This window comes from Narcine bancroftii, chromosome 3, assembly GCF_036971445.1.
Source record: "Narcine bancroftii isolate sNarBan1 chromosome 3, sNarBan1.hap1, whole genome shotgun sequence".
Taxonomy (NCBI): Eukaryota; Metazoa; Chordata; class Chondrichthyes; order Torpediniformes; family Narcinidae; genus Narcine; species Narcine bancroftii.
The window spans coordinates 175,818,185-175,839,843 of record NC_091471.1 but is presented as its reverse complement, the minus strand read 5'-3'; the positions used below and the strand labels follow the sequence as shown (position 1 = coordinate 175,839,843).

Here is a 21,659-nt window from a genome sequence, read left to right as displayed (position 1 = left end):
GAGGTCAAAAGCGATTTGCTGCTGACGGGAGGGCTTGAGATGCAAACGCCCAAAAGTGTGAGAGACTGAGAGGCGTTTGTGGTATATCGGTTAGAGGCTTTGTGGTATATCGGTAAGAGGCGTTTGTGGTATATCGGTTAGAGGCGTTTGTGGTATATCGGTTAGAGGCGTTTGTGGTATATCGGTTAGAGGCGTTTGTAGAATATCGGTTAGAGGCGTTTGTGGTATATCGGTTAGAGGCATATGTAGAATATCGGTTAGAGGCGTTTGTGGTATATCGTTAGAGGCATTTGTGGTATATCGGTTAGAGGCATTTGTGGTATATCGGTTAGAGGCGTTTGTGGTATATCGGTTAGAGGCGTTTGTGGTATATCGGTTAGAGGCGTTTGTGGTATATCGGTTAGAGGCATTTGTGGTATATCGGTTAGAGGCTTTGTGGTATATCGGTTAGAGGCATATGTAGAATATCGGTTAGATGCATTTGTGGTATATCGGTTAGAGGCATATGTAGAATATCGGTTAGAGGCGTTTGTGGTATATCGGTTAGAGGCATTTGTGGTATATCGGTTAGAGGCTTTGTGGTATATCGGTTAGAGGCATATGTAGAATATCGGTTAGATGCATTTGTGGTATATCGGTTAGAGGCATATGTAGAATATCGGTTTGAGGCGTTTGTGGAATATTGGTTAGCGGTGTTTGTGGTATATCGGTTAGAGCCGTTTGTTATATATCGGTTAAAAAAATAGAGAACACTTTAACCGATAGAGAACACATCAAATATTCCTTACGGTTAACATTGAAGGATGTCATCTGAAGTACACTGTGCAACTCCTGTGACTCCGGAATTGAAATTCGACTCTGCATGATATCATGGTTCACAAAGTTAGCGGAGAGAAGTTGGCTTGATTTTCTATGGGAATAAAATGGACGTTTCCTATGGTGGGGCGAAATATGAACAAGACCGAGGGAAAAGTTAAGATATTAAATGTAGAAGTCAAAAGACAAGTGGAACAGTTCCACCCAACAGAATACAAATATGTAGAATCAACACACAAATAGATGATGTGCATCTGGGCATCATCTATACCGAGCATTTCCCACTCACCTGCCACGTCTAATCGCCTGACTCTTGTCGATGGTGCATCTGGGGAAGATATGAATTGAATGATGTGGCTAACATGCAACAGCTAGAGATAATCTATGAAAATCAGGGGCAAATAATGCAAATATTTGTACAACTAGAAAGTAACAATGTCTTCCCCATTTTACCCTATATATCTATGCCTCCAGTTTAAAATCTACGAACAAGGTCAAAAAATGAAAATAGCAAGACGGATGGGGGAATAGATTTGGAAATGCTCATCAGTCGCATACTTCCAACAAATAATTGATTACAAAGTGATTGCTCTTACCAGTCAGTGAGGATTGGTAAGAATATCTCTTCCGTGATCTCTATCAGTACTGGAGCTCCACAGGGCTGCGTACTTAGTCCTCTGTACTACTCACTTTATGCCTGCAACTGTGTGGCTCTGTACCACAACAAAACCATGGACGCATTTGCTGACAATACAACAGTTGTGGGTTGTATAAAAAGGGGTGATGAGTCAGCATGCAGGGAGATTGAAAACTTGGCTGAATGGTATGCTAAAAACAACCTCACATTCAATGTCATGGAAACCAAGGAGATGATTGTGGATTTTAGGAAGACAAAACCAGAGGTGTATGATCCAGTGATCATTTGGGGGATTCAGAGGTGGAGAGGATTAGAAAATTTAAATTCCTGGGAGTCACTATCTCAGAGGACTTTTCCTAAACCCAAAACACTAATGTGGAGGTTCGGTATGACAACAGAAACCTTGACAAACTTCTACAGATATGTAAAAGTAAATGTGATGACTGGCTGCATCAGGGCTTAGTATGGTGGCAAAGCCTGCAAAAGGTAGTGGACACAGGCAAGCTCTCCCCACCATCGAGAAACTCTACATGGAATGCTGCCTGCAGAGAGCAGCAGCAATCATCAAGGATCCATATGTAGAGCAAATAAAAGCTTTCATGACTGGAGGGAGAACACACGCTTTTATTAGCTTATAATAAAGGGTCTAACAACGGTCTTCAGTAGGGTTCTGAGTTTAGGTGGGAAACCTGGGTTTTGAATGGGTAGATGGGGGGTGGGTGGAGCCTGGGGGGAGGAGCCAGCCATCTGCATAACCCATCACCAGGGAATCTCAGTTCACTGCATTCACCCCTTCCTGCAGAATTTGGGCCTGTGGAAGAAGACAGAGAAAACAGACTCATCAAAAAAAAATCAGAATATATGCAATTATTTACAGATTTAAATGATCTGGGGGTCTGGAAATCCTGGAGGTGCCTCAGCACTGGAGGGCCTTGGGATCCTTGGGTCTCCTGATCCTCTTGTAAGGGAGGCACATGGGTGATAGGGTCTCCAGTTCTATGACGGATGAGGATGACCCTTCCTCCTGAACTGAATCTCCTGAGGCCCTGATTAGAGGTGATGAGAAAGGGCTCTGGAACTCATGGGTCACCTGAGGCAATGGATTCTCTGTTCCAGCAGGTGCCTGGTCCCTGATAGAGATGGATCTTCCCTGCCATTTGGGTACTCCACTTAAGCATACATGGGATTGGCATGGAGCAGTCTCACCTTCTCCACCAGGGTGTCAGTTTTTTTTATCCTCACATGCTTTCTTAGAAGGACTGGACCTGGTATGGTGAGCTAGGTTGGGAGTGTGGTTCCTGATGTCAATCTCCATTCAAAATTGTGGAAAAGCTCATGAGGAGTTGCATTCGTCGTTGTACAGAGTAGCAACTGAATGGAGTAGAGCCCCATGGGTAGGACATCTGCCAGCGTTAGACTGGAAGGTCTCTTGACTTGAGGGCCAATTTGATGGTTTTCCAGAATGTGGCATTTTCTTTTTCAGCCTGCCTGTTCCCCTGGGGGTTGTAGCTAGTAGTCCTGCTGGATGCAATGACCCTTGCCAGCAGGAACTGATGTAGCTCCTCGCTCATAAATGGATATAGCCAGGATATCTGAACAGGGTGAAAATAGAATCTAGGGCTTTGATAACCAAGGAAGTGGAGGTGTCTGGACATGGGATAGCGAACAGGAAGTAGGAGTACTCCCATTTGTGGAGGGGAGAAATCCCTTAAAATCAACACTGAGCTGTTTGAAGGGCTGGGATGACTTTGTCAGGTGTGCCTTTGTGGGGTTGTACACTCCATGCAGACCTGGCAGGACCTGGTCATTTCCCTGATGCCTTTCATTGAGCAGGGCATAATGGCAGAGCTCATTATGTAGAGACTACAGTTGGCCGCTGTGTGCAAAGGCAAAGCTTTCTCTGGATAAGGTATCTGGAGGCTCATCAAGGGCACCTGGTGATAGGTGATGTCATAATTGTAGGTGAAGAATTCAATCCTCCACCTAGCAATCTTGTCATTTTTAATTTTTCCCCTCTTGACATTATTGAACATTAATGTGACAGAGTGCTGGTCAGTGAGGAGTGTAAATTTCCTACCAGCCAGATAGTGCCTTCAGTGCCTGATGGCCTCCACAATGGCTTGAGCCTCCTTCTCCACAGATGGATTCCGGAGCTCATGGCCTGACAGGGTCTGGGAGAACAATGCCACTGGCCTGCCCACCTGGTTCAGGATAGCAGCCAGAGCCACATCTGAAGGATCATTTTCCACTTGAAAAGGTACATTCTTGTCCACCATGTGCATGGTGGCTTCTTCAATGTGGCTTCAAACATAGGGAAAAGTCATTTTGGCTTCAGCCGAAAGGGGAAAAGTAGTGGATTTTAAAAGGGGGGAAGCCTTATCAGCGAATTGAGGGATCCACTGGGCGTAATATGAGAAAAACCCCAGGCTTCTCCTCAGAGCTTTCATAGTCTGGAATAGGGAGCTCTAACAGGGAGCGCACCCTATCAAGGTCTGGGCCAATAATACCATTCTCCACCAGGTAGCCCAGGACAACCAGTCATTTAGTGCTGAACACACACTTGCTGGAGTTATAAGTGAGGTTCAGGGCTTTTGCCATGTGGAGAAAGATCTGAAGGTTGGCATTATGATCCTCCATGGTGTGACCACAGATGGTGACATTATTGAGGTAGGGGAAGGTAGCCTTCAACCTGTACTCGTCCACCATTCTGTCCATCTGCCTCTGGAAGATAGAAACCCTATTGGTAATACTGAAAGGAACCCTCCGGAATTGATAGAAATGGCCGTTTGCCTCAAATGCAGTATAGGGACGGTCCTCAGAATGGATTGGCAGCTGGTGATAGGCAGCCTTCAGGTCGATGGTCAAATAGACCCGATACTGTGCAATATCATTCACCTCGTCCAAAATTTGAGTAAGGGGGTATGTGTCCAGGAGTGTGAAATGATTAATTGTTTAGCTATAGTCAATTACAAGTCTGGAGTATTTTCCCCTTTTACTACCACCACTTGCACTTTCCACGGGCAAGTGCTAGGTTCAATGCTTTTCTCACTGAGCAGGTGTTGAGCCTAATTTTATAATCTCCCGATTGTACTGCCTGCTCTTCATAGCAATTGATTTGCAATCCAGGGACAAGTTTGGGAAGAGGAGTTGGGGGGGGTGGGGGGTCGATATTCAGTGTGGAGAGGCTGCATGTGGGGTCCAATTTTAATGGCCCTATGTTCTGAGCCGTTATGGGAAGAGGGGACCAGAATACTCCAAGGCCACGCTTTTAAGGTGACACAAGAAATCAAGACCCATCAGCACTGGAGCACATAAATTGTTAAGCACATACAACCCAAGTTTACAAACGTCCCCCCATTCAAAAGAGAAATGTACAGTACAATGTTCTGAAATACGAGTAGAGTCGAATGAGACGCTAGAAATATATGTTAATTAGAAGGATACAGTTTAAGTTTGTATTCCCCAACAGTCTGAGAGTCTATGAAACTTTCTGTAGAGCCAGTGTAAATTAAGCATCTAGTTGAGTATCCGTTTACCTTGACAGTCACCATAGAGTTGCTGAGTTGATGTAGTCTCTCTTGGTCCAGAATCATCGATGCTCGGACCCCGGAGACTCTGTAGTCCTCCTTCCTCGAGCAGCCCCCTCCTTCCTGATGCACTGGCAGGCAAGATGGCATCGACCTCGTGTTGCAGCAAGATGGCAGCCCTTCTTCCTCCTCTGACGATGATAGCACTAAATTCTAATTTGAATCCTGGCAAGATGGCCTCCAAGATTTTTTGTGCCATTTTCCCACTGCCACCCTCCTTAGGCGAGTAGCGCAGCATGTAGGCTCTGGCTGAGGGTGATGGCTTGGGGCTGGAGTCGGAGTTGGGAGCTGTGCAGTCTGCTGATTTCCCAAGTGTTTCCTTTTGTGTCCCCTCTTAATGCAGCTGGAGCAAACAGAGGCCTTAGCTGGACATTGAGAATGAGGATGGTGGCTTCTACCGCAGAAGAAGCACTCCCTAGTGCAGGAGGCAGCTGCCATTAGGGCAGGGGTAGTGGGGGCTGCCAGTCCTGGGAAGGGTTTGCTGGGAGAGCATTGTCGTTGGCCTCGAGGTCGTCGGTCTCTAGTTGTGCTTGTTCAAGGGACTTGGCCAGTTCAACGTGACTGGACAAGTCTTTCTTACCCGACTCAAGTAGTTGCTGCCTCACGTATCTCGAGCAGACCCCCACGACTAGGGTGTCCCAAATCTGCTCTTCCTCACGAACACGGCTGGTAGTCATTTCATACCAGCACTTCTTGACAAGAGTCCACAGATCAAGCAGATAATCGTTGATGGTCTCTCCAGGCCGCTGCTGCCATAGAGCAAGTCGATGCCTTGCTAGGACCTCATTTTACGACTTCAGGTACTAAGCCTTCAAAGTCTCACCAACAGCGTCATAGGTTACACAGTCCCGAATGACTGCATACCCTTTAGTTCCTACCCTTGAAACGAGGGCCGACCTCTTGAGTTTGTCAGTGTTGAACATGTCCTTGGTCACATTCAGGTAGGCTTGGAAGCAGTCCGGCCAGTAAGCGAACTCCTCGGCGGCATCTGGAGTCAGAGGGTCGATCAGGAGCATACTCAGCATACTCAGCTTGAGCAGCAACTTTGTAGCATGAATAAATTCTCTCAGGGCTGGAGGGAGAACACATGCTTTTATTAGCTTATAGTAAAGGTAGGGTCTTCAGGAGGGCTCTGGGTTTAGGCAGGAAACCTGGGTTATATATGGGTAGATGTGTGGGGGAGGGGGCAGGGGAGGAGTCTGCCATCTGCACAACCCATCACCAGTGAATCTCAGTTCACTGCACCGTAGGACCCAGATCATGCTCTGTTCTCACTGCTGCTATCATGGAACAGATATAGGTGCCACAAGACTCGCACCACCAGGTTCAGAAACAGTTGCTAGTCCTTCACCATCAGACTCCTCAACAACAAACTCAATCAGAGACTCATTTAAGCACTTTTATCTTACACATTATTAATTACTGAATTTTTTTTCTGTATTCCAGTTAATTTGTTTACATTTCTTTGTTTATAATTTTCTCTTTTGTATATAGGATATATATCTTTGAGTAGTTTTTGCACTACCGATAAGTTTCTCTGCAAGATAAAAGACTCTCATGTTTAAATGTGATGTCATGTATGTACTCTGACAAGTCTGAACTTTGAACTATCAGTTGTTGGCATCAGTATCTGGCCTCCTGTTGATGTCAATGAAGAAGTGTTTACTAGCACAACTTTCATTTAGGTTGGGCTATTGGGGACAGTCAAGAAAGGAGAATTGGTGGAAGAAGTTCTCAGAAGCAGGTAATTTTATAGATAATATTGGTGTCAAAGGAGAAAACAAGGATGGGATTTTAAAGTGAATTATTGCTTGGCCAAAGAAAACCCAATACGGTAAAACAAGGATAGGGGGTAGTAATATTTAATCGTGAACAATAGAGTAATGAATAATGAACTTACAGAGAATAGAGGAGAAAGGTTGGCCAGGAAGTTATTGTAAAGTATATAATTTATTGAGCCTATTGAGATAAGGCTCACGGGACTCTCACACCAATGTGCGAGACTACCATTAATTATTCTCAATCGGTAGGTGATGAAAGCAAGATGACAGTATTCGCACTGATTTGTCCAGATGGCTATCTTACAATTTTTCAACCACACTGACAATTTTGATAAACTTCTTCATGATGGCCCCTACGCAAAAATCCAAATAGGAGCAAAATAAAATACGTTGCTTTTCTTGACATGAATCATTTGGACTGAGGAGATGCGTCCATAATTAACAAATACACCATTAATATAAATCATCAAAAATGCCAAAGATTTTTATACTGAGTCTGAGATAAAAATATCAAATTGCTTCAGGTGCATTTATGTTCCAAGGAGTGGTTTAAATTTGGTATTTGGCCATATGACCACCAAATATTACAACTAAGCAGACGTGAAACTCAAATCTACAGCCTTCTGGAAATTCTGCCCCTAATCCATAACGCCATCAGATTTGGGATGGGGATCAGGTGATTCAGACCATCAAGATTACTATTCAAAACATGTTTAATGTATTATCTTTTCAACCCCATTCTCCTGCCTTTTCTCCATAACTTTTGATGCTCTTAGTAATCAAGAACCTATTGTGATAAACCACTGTATGTGTGTGTGTATATTAATACGTTATAGTTTGTCTGGACACACCCCTTGCTGACCGTGCCTGTGGCTCCTCGCACAGACCCCTGAATAAAGGTGACTGTGCCGCAGCTCCCTCCTCAGTCCAGGACAGTCGACCAGCATGGACATTCCCCCATTCTGTTGTCAATAAAAGCCTATCAGTTCTTATATAACTTCTAGTCTTTTGAATTAATTGATGGTGCATCAATTTTATGAACAACAGATTTTGAAACCAGAAAAACTGAACCTCGACCCACAATCACCTGATGCATCCAACAGCTTCAAACTCTGGCTGCGTTGCTTTGAAGCCTTCCCAAAGGCCTCCTCTACTATAGTTTGATCAGAGAACAACAGACTGAAAGTACTGTATTCATGGATCATGCCCCTGGTATATCTGATGATCAGGGATGCTGAGATGAACCAAGAAATACTGAAAAGCCAGTACCTAAGTAAGGTAAACGAGGTCTACACTAGGCACCTCTGGGCTACCTGAAAACAGTGACCCGGGGAATCAAACAAGCTCTTGATGGCTGCGGTGAACACGAAGTACTTGATCAGAGATGCTAATGTCGCAGCATCAGATCCAGCTATATCCAGCAGAGACTGACAGAGGGCAGATGAACTAGCAAACACACTAGAGGTGGGGCTCCAAAATATGGGCGCCTACTCAACCGACAACATAGCTGCCTCGTGGTTTCTGTGAGTGCCGCCACCTTGGGCCATGGGAAGACCGCGAGCCTGCAGAACACTGCCACCGCCATGTACTGCCAGCAACCCAAACAGGGCTGCTGTACCCCATGGGCACCCAAAGTGCTACTTCTGCAGCCTGCTCAAGCATCTTAGGAAACGCTGCCCAGCGAAAGATACGGTTTGCTCTAGCTGTGGAAAGAAAGGGCGTTATGCAAAGGTGTGTAAATTCACATCACCCTTTAAACCCAGCAGCACCATGTGCGGGCCGTGGGGGCTGCCATCTTGAACGCTGCCATCTTGAGATCAAACACCCAAACACTCCACCGCATCTATGGAGTCTGACAGTGATTCAACACTGGCCTCCATCATACTGGGTCAGGGTAGCCCTCACCAACTAGCCAGATCAATGATGGACATCGAGGTAATTGGTCACGAGTTGAGCTGCCTGTTCAATAGTGGGTGCATGGAGAACTTCATCCACCTTGACACGGTGCAGCATTAGTCCCTCGCAGTAAGGCTAGTAAACTACAAAGTCTCTTTGGCCTTGAAGTCTTGTATGGCAGATGTTCACGGCTACTCTGAAATGACTCTGACTGTGCGGTGCACAGACCTCAAAGACTTTAAACTCCTCGTAGTGCCACAGCTCTGCACTGTCATGCTGCTGGAGCTGGACTTTCAAGGCCACCTTATAAGTGTGACAATTAATTACAATGGGCTCCATCCCACTCCACTCTGTCTGTAATCAGCAGTTTTTAAACTTCCCTCTGCTCTTCACCCACAAAAAAACCCTGGTCTCTCCTCCCATCTTTTCCAGCCAGCCACCTGCAGATTGCCCACCGTGCACGACCTGCGGCCTTTCAACTCTCAGGATCACCCCTCCATCAGTGTTCACTAACTTCACCTCTGACTGTAAAACTGTTGCCATCAAAAGTAGGTGACACAGAGCCAGGGACAGGGCCTTTATTAGGTCAGAGGTGCGGCAGCTAATAAGTGAGGGGATCGTTGAGACCTGGAGAGCCCAAGTGGTGGTGGTAAAGAATGGAGAGAAACAGAGAATGGACATTAACTACAGTCAGACCATTAATAGATATACACAGCTGGATGCATAACCTCTTCCCTGCATATCCAACATGGTAAATAAAATCACTGAATATCGGGTATTCTCCACCATTGATCTAAAGTCAGAGTACCCACCCAGAGGACCGCCAATACATTGCCTTTGAGGCAGATACCCACCTCTACCATTTCCTGAGTGTTCCCTTTGGTGTCACCAATGAGGTCTCAGTCTTCCAGTGGGAGATGGACCAAATGGTAGACCAGTATGAGCTGCAGGACACATTCCCGTATCTGGACAACGTCTCCATTTGCGGCCATGACCCGCAGAATCATGACACCAATCACCAAAAATTTCTCCAGACCGTCAAACTCTTAAACCTTACATACAATAAGGATAAATGTGTATTTTGCACAACCCGCTTTGCTATCTTTGACTGCGTCATAGAGGATGGAGTTATTGGCCCTGATCCCGACCACATGTGCCCTCTTTTGGAACTCGCCATTCCACAGTTTCAAAGTTCTGAAAGATGCCGGAGCTTCTTTCCTACTATGCCCAGAGGGTCCCCAATTATACAGTCAAATTTACCTCTTTTCCCCTGACATCAGAGGTTCATGCTGCCTTCAGCTGCATCAAGGCAGACATTGCCAAGGCTGCAATGCATGCTGTGGATGAATCCATCCTGTTCCAGATGGGGAGTGACTTCACCCTGACTGCCACCCTTAACCAGGAGGGCAGACCTGTAGTCTTTTTTTTGCTGCACCCTCCAGAGCCTGAAATTCAACACTCCTCTATTGAGAAGGAGGCCCAGGCCATTGTTGAAGTGATACAGCGCGGGAGACACTACCTCGCAGGCAAACAATTTACCTTGTTGACTGACCAACGTGCAGTTGCGTTCATGTTCAACAATCAATAGCGAGGTAAAATCAAAAACAATAAGATAGTAAGGTGGAGAATTGAACTTTCCACCTACAATTATGATATCTTGTACTGGCCCAGGAAATTCAATGAGCCCCAAAATGCCCTATCCTGTGGAACATTTGCCAGCACACAAATAGACCGGTTACAAGACCTCCACAGCGAACTCTGCCAACTCAGGGTCACCAGGTTCTTCCACTTTAATCAAAGCCCACAACCTATCTTACTCCATCAAGGAGATCAGTTCCATGACCAGGACCTGCCAAGTTTGTGTGGAGTGCAAGCCGCACTTCTATCGGCCAGACAGAGGATATCTGATAAAGGCTACCTGCCCCTTTGAACGCCTGAGCATTGATTTTAAGGAGCCCCTCCCCTTCTCTGACCACAACATGTACTTCCTCAACATCAATGATGAGTACTCACGGTTCCCGTTCACTGTCTCCTGCCTGGACATGACCACTACCATAGTTATCAAGGCCCTGCAGAATCTCTTCACCCTGTTTGGGTACCCCTGCTATATCCATAGTGATCAGGGGTCCTCTTTTATGAATGACAAGCTGAGTCAGTACCTGCAGGACAGAGGCATCACCATGAGCAGGACCACCAGTTGCAAACCCCAAGGGAACAGGAAAGTGGAAAGAGAGAATGGTATTGTCTGGAAAGCCATCCACCAAGCCCTCAGGTCTAGAGGCCTTCCAGTCTCCCACTGGCAAAATGTCCTCCCTGATGCGCTCCACTTAATCTGATCACCACCAATGCCAATTCACATGAAAGAATGTTTTCCTTCCCTAGGAAGTCCACTTCAGGGACACGCTGCCTTCCTGGCTGACGTCCCCAGGGCCGGTCCTACTCTGGAGGCATGTGAGAAGCTATAAGTTTACCCACTGGTCAAAAGGGTCCATCTCCTCCACACCAACCCCCAATATGCCTATGTGGAATAGCCTGATAGGCAGGAGGACACCGTCTCCATTCAGGACCTGGCACCCTCAGGAGCCCCTGAGACCATTGCTGACTATCCAGCACCCCCATCACCTACCGCTACCCATGAAGCACCAGGGCCATGGCATGTTGTCGCAGCCCCAGTGGATGGCACACCAGATCCATCACCACACATCCACCAAGTCGACGCTGATGACTACAGTTGTGCCAGACTGTCCAGGATTCAACAGTTGCTCCGCAGCCAGTACTACGACAGTTGCAGCGGCAGACCAGACCACCAGAAAGACTCAATTTGTAAGAACATTTAATTCAATTCACCCCACTGGACACTTTCTAAAATGAGGTGTGAATGTGGTAAACCGCTGTATATATGTTGGTACTTGTTATATTTTGTCTGGACATGCCCCTTGCTGACTGTGCCTGTGGCTCCTCGCACAGACTCCTGAATAAAGGTGACTGAGCCACAGCTCCCTCCTCAGCCCAGGCCAGTGGACCATGATGGACGTGACTCCATTCTATTATTAATAAAAGCCTATCAGTTCTTATATAACTTCTAGTCTTTTGAACTAATTAATGGTGCATCACCTATGAACCTCTGCTTTAAATCCACCCAATGACTTGGCCTCCACAGCCATATGAGCCAATGAATTCCACGGATTCACAACTGCTGAATGAAGAAACTTCTCTTTATCTCTGTTCTAAAAGGACATCCTTTTATTCTCAGGCTGAAACTTCTCATTAACAACCCTGTTATTTCTGCTCCATTCCAAAATCTGCCTACTTATCTGTTCCTCAGTGTCCTGAGGGCTATTTGGGGACTTATAGATGACTCCCAGCACAGTGATTGCTCCCTTCCACCCACACCGACTCAGTAGACACTCCCTCTGCAGCATCACCCTTTCTGCAGCTGTGATACTATCCCTCACCAGTAATGCTACACCACACCCCCCCCCCTCCACTTTTACCTTCCATCCTATCCCTTTTAAAACATCTAAATGCGGTACCTGCAATAGCCAATCCTGTACCAGCCAAGTCACTGTAATGGCCATAACATCGTAATTCCACTCATGGAACCATGATCTAAGTTCGTCTCCTTTGTTCCCAATACTCCTTGCATTGAAACACACACATTTCAAGCCATCTAACTGACTACATTTATGCTTCCTCTCCCGCTTGTCCTTTCTCACAAACCCACAACACATTGCATCATCCTTTTTACCTTCTCCTCTATTCTCTGTCCTCACATTCTTGTTCCCATCCCCCCCCCTGCCTGTTTTCAGCAGGGAGGGAATTATTATGTCCTTCTGCTTCCTCTGATGGGCTCTGGAGGAGGATATCATAAATGTAATTTGCCACCGAGATATCAGGAAGAGAGATTGATGTTTTTTGAGTCCCGGGCGATTAAACTGTGGCAACTCCAGTTCATTGCACACCGCAAGTTGCTCTAAAACGCCATCTCACAGGCATTCCACAAGTTCCTTCTCTTGGGATCCAGCATCAGTCTACTTGCACACATTGCCTTCTTAACAACTGTTGTAATTTGCATCCTACATCCTGGTTGCTATTTGAAAGCCTGGATATATCTACCGTCAGGGTCTTTTTACCCTTGCAGTTTCTCAACTCCACCCACAAGAGATCCTGTGTCTCTTCTCACTAAGGATTTGATTTCATTTTTTTTACCAACAGTGCCACCCCACCTCTCTGCCAACCTGCCTGTTCTTTCAATGGAATGTGTATCCTTGGATATGCAGCTGTGATCCCTCTTCAGCCATGTCTCCATTATGTCCACATTGTCGTACCTGCCAATTCCTAACTGTACTTTCAGCTTTTGTTTTGTGCACTGCGTGGATTTCAATACACACCTTCCGTCTTGTATTCCCTACCCTTCTCGCATTTGCCTTCATGTAAGGGGAGTTTAAAATGTTTATATGGTGGGGTAAGTGGCCTGTTTCTGCACTGTAAATGTGTAAGATGCAAAGATTCAAAAACAACACTCTCATTGATTTTGCATCTTTTACATTATCTACATTTCTTTTAGCTCTTCATTGAGGCATCGTCAATACAAATTAACTCTAAGCACCAAAGATATTAGAACAGTTCATGAAGAGAACATCTGTGATGACAGAGAGGCACCTCATTGCTTGAACAAATGGGGTTTAGTTCTGACTTCCATTGCCATCTTTGTAGAGTTTACATGATCTCCCTTTGGATTTGCTCTGGTTTCCTAACACATCCCAAAGAAATGTTGGTTGGTGGAGAATTGGTGACTGCAAATTACCCTTAATATAGGTGGGTGAGAGGAGAATCAGGGGGACCTTATTAGGCCAGTGAGAGAAAATTGGGGAACAAGATGAGTAGGATTACTCTGAGATAATTAATGGGCTGAGTAGCTTCATTCTATGTCATATGAAAATAATAAGAGAAACATTTTGAAAAGGATCATAACATAGGAAATTAGGATTTTTCATTAGGAGGAACAGCATCTAATAATGGTGCGATTTATTTCAGAGGTATTCACAAAATTGGTGATATTTCCAAAGTAGGTGGAGGTGAGGCCACAGAGTGATTTAAAATCAAGGACAAGAATTTAAAAGAGGGTGTTGTTGCTGAAGCAGGAGCTAACAACCCCTTCCAGTGGGTTCCACACATCCTTTGAGCCTCACAGCAGACAATAAGTGGGGAAAGGCCAAGTTTAAAACAGGACAAATGTATTCAGTTGGTTCCTCATCATTCAAAAGAAATTGTGTAACTGCAAAGACAACTCATAATAGACCCTAATACACCAATATTTTTATCAAAATATAGTTTTTAATTATTGCATTATATTGCTCAAGGTATTTTTTCCACATGGGCCTTACAACAGAAAAGATATAATAAGAAACATAAGGTATGTATAAATCACCACTGCTGTTACAAATAACTCAATGCTTTGATTATATGAAGTACTAACATATCCTCACTCAATAGCATCTCAAATATCTAGGGAAGGTATGTCTCCTGTCCAGAATATTCTCCAGTTAATGGATTGCAAGTCACAAAAAGTCTCTTCCAATGAGTTTTAGATCAGGTACAAGTTTCACATAGTTGTAGAAAATTATCTCCATCAAAACAACAATTAAGAAATAATCATTTAACTGCAAAGACCACACATATCATAATAAACAAATGTTTCTAATCAAAGATTAGTTTGAAACATTGGATTAATTTGCATAAGAATACTTTGTTCTTGGCCCTATATGAGCATCAATATAATGTATATGTAGATAAAGCAACTAACTTTCTGTTGGTTAATTCAGCATCAACTAAACCTAATGTGATTAAATATCTGTGTATGTAGGTGTGCAATTACTCCAATGTGAATAATAATTAAATGTTGCAGTTAAACAGATATACACATGTACTTGCATAAAACGTATATTATTTGTGTGCCGAAGTATCTTCATTATAGAAAGTATGCAACCCTCTGAAAATCTGGGTTACTTATGGAGATATTTACATATTAGGCTTTGATGAACCAATCATTAACACAGATAGCTTTTTATCTCCTAAACTCAAACGTTTAGGAGAAGGTAATTAAAACATTTGTTTTCCCTTTAATTGTCTTGGTGTCCTACGACCAACACATTGCTCTTCAAACTCTTTCCTCAAGTAGTTCAACAGTGCCGACAGCTGGGTTTGTTATGAACATATGAAGTACAATTTCTGCTACAAGGGGAACTGGTTACTGGAAGTGTGTGCATATTTCTGAATACAGTTAGTTTTAAAAATCCCCAGTATTCGAGGAAACTTAATCCATTATGTTGGCACTGAAAATTGGCAGATTCTCTCGACTGACTGCAGAGGGTGCAAGAAACCTCCAAACTTCCTCTAAACTGTTCACTGGTTTCAATATTAGAATACTGTTAAAAGCATGATCTTTATATTTGAAATCGTATAATCAGTATTAAACATGCAAGCAGCCTGTTTTTTTGTGAAAACCCAAGTTCAGTGGAAACCTTTGAGCATTATTTCTGACCACAAGAGATGGGAAAATATTATCCAAGAGAAGTCGTGAATAAATCTGTTTTAGATATTACACTGTTAAGAAAAAAAAAGAGAAAGAGAAAACGTTGAGACTGATTGTAAGTTTCGGAAAACAACTTATAATTCATAAAAAATGAGGAAAGGGTAAAAATCTCTGTGGACTCTTCTGGGTCTGTTATGTTAAACAGATGACACCAGAATCTTTAAAGTTGCAGGGATTGTTTCATGCAATACAAAGACGCCTACATCCTTCCGATCACAAGAACATGTGCGACCTTTTCTTAAATACAGCCCGGAATGTATCATTGAGAAAAATTGGTAAAGTATGTATTTCCTGTTTGATGTGAGCACTTGTGCTCACTGAGGCTTCTCTCTCTCTCTCTCTCTCGGTTTATACGGGTTTTGCTCACGTTTTACTTTTGCCTCACAAAACAAACTTCGTTATGGCTTATTTGATCTGGACAAAGTTTACAGGGTAGTATGACACGTTACATAAATCTGCTGGAAACTGAAGTAGAATTTGGTACACTTCTACATTGGATACATAACTGCAATGGAAATAAATCACGAAAATCCCCTCCTCCTTTCCAGGTTCTTCCCCTCCCTTCCCCCTCCACCCACAAAGCCATCCCTCCTCCCCCTGATCGCTGCTGTTCCCCCCCCTCCTCCCTTCTCCACCTATCATCTCCTGCCTTTGTCTCCCTCTTCATCCCCCCCACCCCCCATCCTTTTGTTCGGACACCTGCCGGCATCCTCCAGACCGAAACTTCGCGATGTATTTTTTTTACCTATAAAGGTCACTGTTTGACCAGCTGAGTTTCTCCAGCATTTTGTGTTTTTACAAATTAATGCAGTGGTACTGGTAACAACTCACGGCTGCAACGAGGGAGAGGTATTCATCAAAAAATCTTAAGTCGCAGTCGAATCACGATTCCATTTGCGCACAAACCAGAATGACCATCTTTTATTAGGAAAGGTTGAATTTCACAGAAAGGGCCATTACTGTTTCTAAAAAAAGCTGTTTTACTTCAAATTATGCTGACATTTGAGATATAAATACTTTTTATTTCGTTTCCTTTTAAAACCTATTAAAAACGATTATTCATAAAACCTGGTGATCAATTATTAAAAAAGATAAATCTCCCTCACGTTTGCTCACATTTGGTTAACGAATACAAACCTATTGGATACTTAAAGCATTTGAGTTCTGATTGGATCTTTTAGTCATTTTCATGGTGAATATTTTGCCTTTCAATATTTGAGATGCCGAGTTATACATCTGATTATACATCCCGTTTCAAGAGACTAGGACCGACACGGTAAATATTGAAAATGTTCATTCTAGAAATGCCATTGGGATGGACTAAGAATTCATCATGTACGTTCAGAACTTGAGAATGTTTGTAAAGAAGCTACAATTCAACCAAGAGAGGATGGAACCGTTTTTGAAATAGTGCACATTCACTCCGCTCTGAAATCCTTTCACATACAATTCAATCAATACGATTGTCGCAATTATTCGGTTAACCCACAAAGCAGCATCTTTGAATGTTTCAAAAGAATGAATAATTACGTGCATACCTTAACTTATTTCTGTGTCTCACCAGGAATGGGTTTCCCTCGATCAAACTTTGGAACACGTGTGATATTCATCAGTTTACGAGAGAACACATTCTGGAACGACAGCCAGCTCAGCAAATAAAATCACTGCGCCAGCAAGTCTGAAGTCATGTTTTAATGTTCTTTCGCGATTTCCTGACAAGATTATGGTCTTGTCACAAAATCAAGAAAGAACGTTAAAATACAATGGACAGATCCCAGATACTTATTGCTCGAGGATTCCTTGGTGTGGTATTTCTTCTCTCATTAATTTTAGCCAATTTTCTTGTCGAAGTTCGCCTGGCCTCACTTGCCCACGGACATGTGAGGAACGCGTATGCTCGTGAAAAGGAAAGTGAAGTTCGCTCAGATTGATATGTAAAACCAAACGACTAGAAAGACTTGGTTATCGTGACTGGGAAGTTGAAAAGGAATAAAAGACAATTGCTTCTCCATCGATCAAAACATAAGAGATTGATCTTACCTCCACCTGGCCTTTGTAGTTTGATTAAGTATGTCTGCCCTTTGAATTCACGAGATACAAAAGCCTCTTGCCCTCGCTCAGACAATCGCGCGTTAACCCTTGCTGGTCTGTCCTGAGAGGTCGCTGGATATTACGACGACAATGACTTGGGAACATATAGGAAGTGGCCTTAAAAATAAAATGAAACAAAAATTAACGATGGAATAGCGGGCAGTGGCCGGTCGTTAAATGGGCTTTGAGTGAATCTGACATGGGTTTAGAAAAAAACTCCACCAATATATTCGTTTAAAGTGAAATTGTCAGTGTTATTAGAGTTGAAACAACGGATTAAAAAAAAGTAGGGAGGAGGGCATTAGTTAGGCGAACTGGTTAATGTCTATCGGGTTACGCTTTTAAAAAAATAATGATTAAAAGTTGGCCAGGCTGCTTGGCGCCACCAAGCCTTTGTTTAAAGGAAACACAGAATCTCACTTCCAACTACCCGTTGCGATATTTAAAATGAAAAAAAATGTTTTTGTTTTCTGTTTAACCCCAGGCAGGAGAGAGACATAAAAGGACGATGCCCTCATGAGAGGACCGGCAAATCTCTCGCCTTTTGTGCGAATTTTCTTTTCAGCCGGAGCCCTCATCCGTATGATTCCGAACTTATTGTCATTACTTATTTATTAATTGTTGGCATATGGGGTGTAATTGAGCGAAATGACTGGCCCTGGGGGGAAAAAAGTGAAGGCTGAGCGATGTCACGTTTCCCTCTGCGATTCTCCAGGCATCTGGCCCATGATTGAGAGCCGAGGAGAACCATTTAAATGGAATATTGACTTCAAAAGAAACGTCGGGAAAGACGAAAGGATTGTTGGATTGGCGCGGAGCTGCTCAGAAACTCGTCGTGTGTCTGTCACCTCCAACGCTATTGATGTTTTATATTAAAAATCCGCGGGGGCGATCAACACGGGGTTCACTGCCTCAGCACCTCCTGAAAAAATAGGTTCCTAAACAATAACTGGGACCTCTGCTTTCGAGGTCATGCTCTTGGTTCTTGCCCCTTGAAGTGGAGAGGGGAGTCTTCGACCCAATAATCCTAAACAGAGCCCTTCATCTGCTTTGACGAAGAAATGCAGTAGCAGACCTGTTGATTTTTTTTAAGACCGCTTGTTAAGTGCTGAAGGTAAATCTAATTGTCTAATCAAAGCTGCTTCACATTTAAAGACGGAAGTAATTCGGCTGTCGCAGGATTTCATTAAATCCCATTATTTGCGATCGGAAATGATCACAGAAATGTTAAGGAAACGCCACCGAGCCTCTAGTACAAGAGGTAGAGTCATTTTAGGAATGATAAAGGGCTCCGATCTGCCCCCCAGCCACAGTCAAACTGGAGCCACGGTGCGCCTGCAGGAGAGATTTTCCTTATTACAGCAATTATTTGCCAGTGATTCCCCCTTACTGGGGGGGGGGGGGGGGAAGAAAGCTAAAAGTTTAAACCACGAAGGTCAAATGTAACAGAGGTCTTGGTTACTTCTCTCTTTCCCCCCCCCCCCCTCCTTGGGGAAAAGGCGAAAATATGAATTTGACTCTGGATGCCTCTAATACCGGAATATAAAAGTTGCTCACTTGGGGAGGATGGAGGGAACTTTGACTCTCTGCATGAACGGCCAGTGACTAGGAAACATCACGCTTTAGTTTAAGCGGACGATGAAAAGCTTGCGGCGGAAGACCCCCTCCCTCCACCACCTCCCCCAAAAGAGATGTGAATTAAATTTGATGACTAGGTCGAGGACCTTGACAAAACAAAACTGCTATGATATGGACAAACCTATTTAGACGATCCGTTGTTAAAAATTGTTAAATTAGTTTTGCAAAGTGAACAATTATTTTAACTTTGTAAAGCGGTGGTTCCTCGAAACGCAGCCGTGCCAGAGTAAAGATCTCCAGAAAATTCTTTAACCCAACTACTTCCTCGCAAATTGATGAGTCAGAACATTATATGTCACAAAACAATAATTCGTTATGTTACAAAATTACTTTAAACTACGTGTTTTGGGGGGTGGGAGTACGGACACTACTGGACAAAATGTAATCGTTTTTAAGCCAAATTCATTTTAAAAAAAATTGAAAACGTATACAAGATTGCTAGAACTGCTCAATTTTGGTTTAGTAACATGTATGCAAACAAAGATACTGGTGTTCCTATAACTAATGGACACTACATTTTGCAGGACAAGTTGATGGGTGCACGAACGTTTAGACTGAAACAGCTCAAAATTTTGATAAACCATTTTCAAATAAAACTCACCTGAAGAAGCTACTTGAAGCACTTACATTTATTTAACAAATATATGCATAATATAAATGATAAAATTCAAATATACAGTATAATACATAGTACATAAACTCCCTCCCAAATGAAGAATCATTGCAAATGGACGGGAAAGAGGAGTTCAATAGAATGTGTGAATGCGTGCGAGCTTTTTTTTAAAAAAAGTCTCTTGACCCGATTCCATTCAGGCTAAATGGTACATGCTGTATCCAACATGAGCAGCATATAGTCCGACTGGCGATACTGGGAGAGTGGGTCTGTGGAAGTGGTGAGAGGCTCCATACAGAGATGTCGCAGGGACTGGAGTGCCGATGGGGAAACTAATTCCAAAAGCCGGCGGTAACATGGGCTTGGCTGCCATTTTCAGTTTTTCCAACTCGGCTTCTTGCAGTCGTTTAGCTTTCGCCCTGCGATTCTGAAACCAGATTTTCACTTGAGTCTCTGTCAAGTTGAGGGAACTGGAAAACTCCGCTCTCTCGGCGATGGACAGGTATTGTTTCTGCCGGAATTTGCGCTCTAGGGCCAGTAACTGCGAGGTGGTGAACGGAGTCCTGGGTTTGCGGTTGGTTTTGTGCTTTCTGAGGGTGCAGGTAGGAGGACTCATTCTCCCTGAAATAAATACAAACACCCGTTAATTAAGATGCATCCTTCACCCCCACCCACCCCCAAAATTAAACCTTAAACGCGAGAAGGTAACAGTCCCGAACATCCTCTAAACAAAAAGAGGACAATGTTTAAACCATCAAATTCAACTTTGTGCCTGCGACTCTCGGAATTCCCCTTATCAAAGGAAAGAAAGTTTTGCAAGATTTCACTTACTCGGAGGAGGGGAAAACCGCGAATCTTGGATCCAAGTCGTCCGTTCCTGCCGGTCGGTGCTCTCCGATTTGACAAGGACGTCTTCAGATAGTTTTAACAGTCCTTCCACTGTGTAAGAGGTGTTCGCCGACAGAGGAGTGGGCAATGTTTCCTGAAGCCGTGAGCCACCGGTTCGAGGGCTAAGGTTCCGCGAGGGGCCAACACTCGCACCGTCCGAGGTCGAGCTGTCCCTGCTGGGTTTCCTGTCAGACATGAGCGCTTCGACACTGAAAGGAAGAAGCGCAGGAGGAGCTTTGGGTCTGTCCATCTCTTCGTCCACGGCTAACTTCACAGTGGCCTGTATTCCTTTACTCAAGGAGCGGGACTCTTCGCTCTTCACGCCGCCAGTTGTCACTTGTAAAGCACTCATGCCAGAACAAGGGGCCATATAGAGTCGATCCCTTTTCAAATGCTGCATTAAAAAAAAACCCCACGCACACACTAATTGCAAACGCCCTGATCACACTGGGCCTACTCGTACTCCACGAATCTCAGAACATTGTCAGTTTCCTGATACCACTCGGCGCCGGGCATTAAGAAGACAGACTTTGCAGTGCGCTCTCCAATCAGCACCTTAAGGGGTGGAGCGGAGGGCTGCCATTGGATGCCTCAGCTAGCCCGCCATCAATAATATTTCGAAGTAAATTAGCACTTAATCTGATTGGCCACTTGCTGGGAAGAGTTTATTGACAGCTCCGGGCTCTAATCTCATATCAACACAAGTGCCCAGCGAGCAATTTAAGGGTAATTATCTGGTTGGGGGAGGCCCGGTGACAGTGAGTTCAATTTCCCTTTTAACTTGAGCCATGCAATAAGGGCGGGGTTGGGGGTGACACTGGGGGAGAGGGATGATGTTAGGGACGGGTCCGAAAAAAACAGTTTGTAATGAAATTAGTGAATGAACACATCGGAATTTCAACCCAAAGAAAATCAATACCCGTTGCATTTTCTTCACTGGAGACATTATGCCTTTGTTTCTGTCAGTATCATCAGCGTTTGCTAATTGTGAGTCTCGGCAATCTGTCACTATTAGTCAGTGCGTTTAATAGGCAGACAAGTAATGTTGTTTTTAGGCGCCAGCGGCGGCGCGATCAAAGCGGCCAAACTTCAGGGAGAGTATTCAAAAGTTGCTCGG

General features: G+C 44.0%; 1 protein-coding gene across 1 annotated transcript; it reads right to left on the bottom strand.

Moving 5' to 3' along the window:
* Positions 1 to 19,655: 19,655 nt before the first annotated feature.
* Positions 19,656 to 21,013, bottom strand: msx1a (muscle segment homeobox 1a). Its single transcript, XM_069922844.1, has 2 exons — positions 20,486 to 21,013; positions 19,656 to 20,275 (listed from the first exon to the last, which is right to left on the bottom strand). The coding sequence occupies exons 1-2, from the start codon at positions 20,940 to 20,942 to the stop codon at positions 19,851 to 19,853; spliced, it is 882 nt and encodes a 293-aa protein (XP_069778945.1). The 5' UTR covers positions 20,943 to 21,013; the 3' UTR covers positions 19,656 to 19,850.
* Positions 21,014 to 21,659: the final 646 nt, after the last annotated feature.

Excerpts from the sequence above, each read along its gene's own strand:
- msx1a (XM_069922844.1), bottom strand. The coding sequence starts at position 20,942 with ATGCAGCATTTGAAAAGGGATCGACTCTATATGGCCCCTTGTTCTGGC. Across the intron at positions 20,276-20,485 it reads GCGGTTTTCCCCTCCTCCGA|GGAGAATGAGTCCTCCTACC; the intron begins GTAAGTGAAATC and ends TATTTATTTCAG.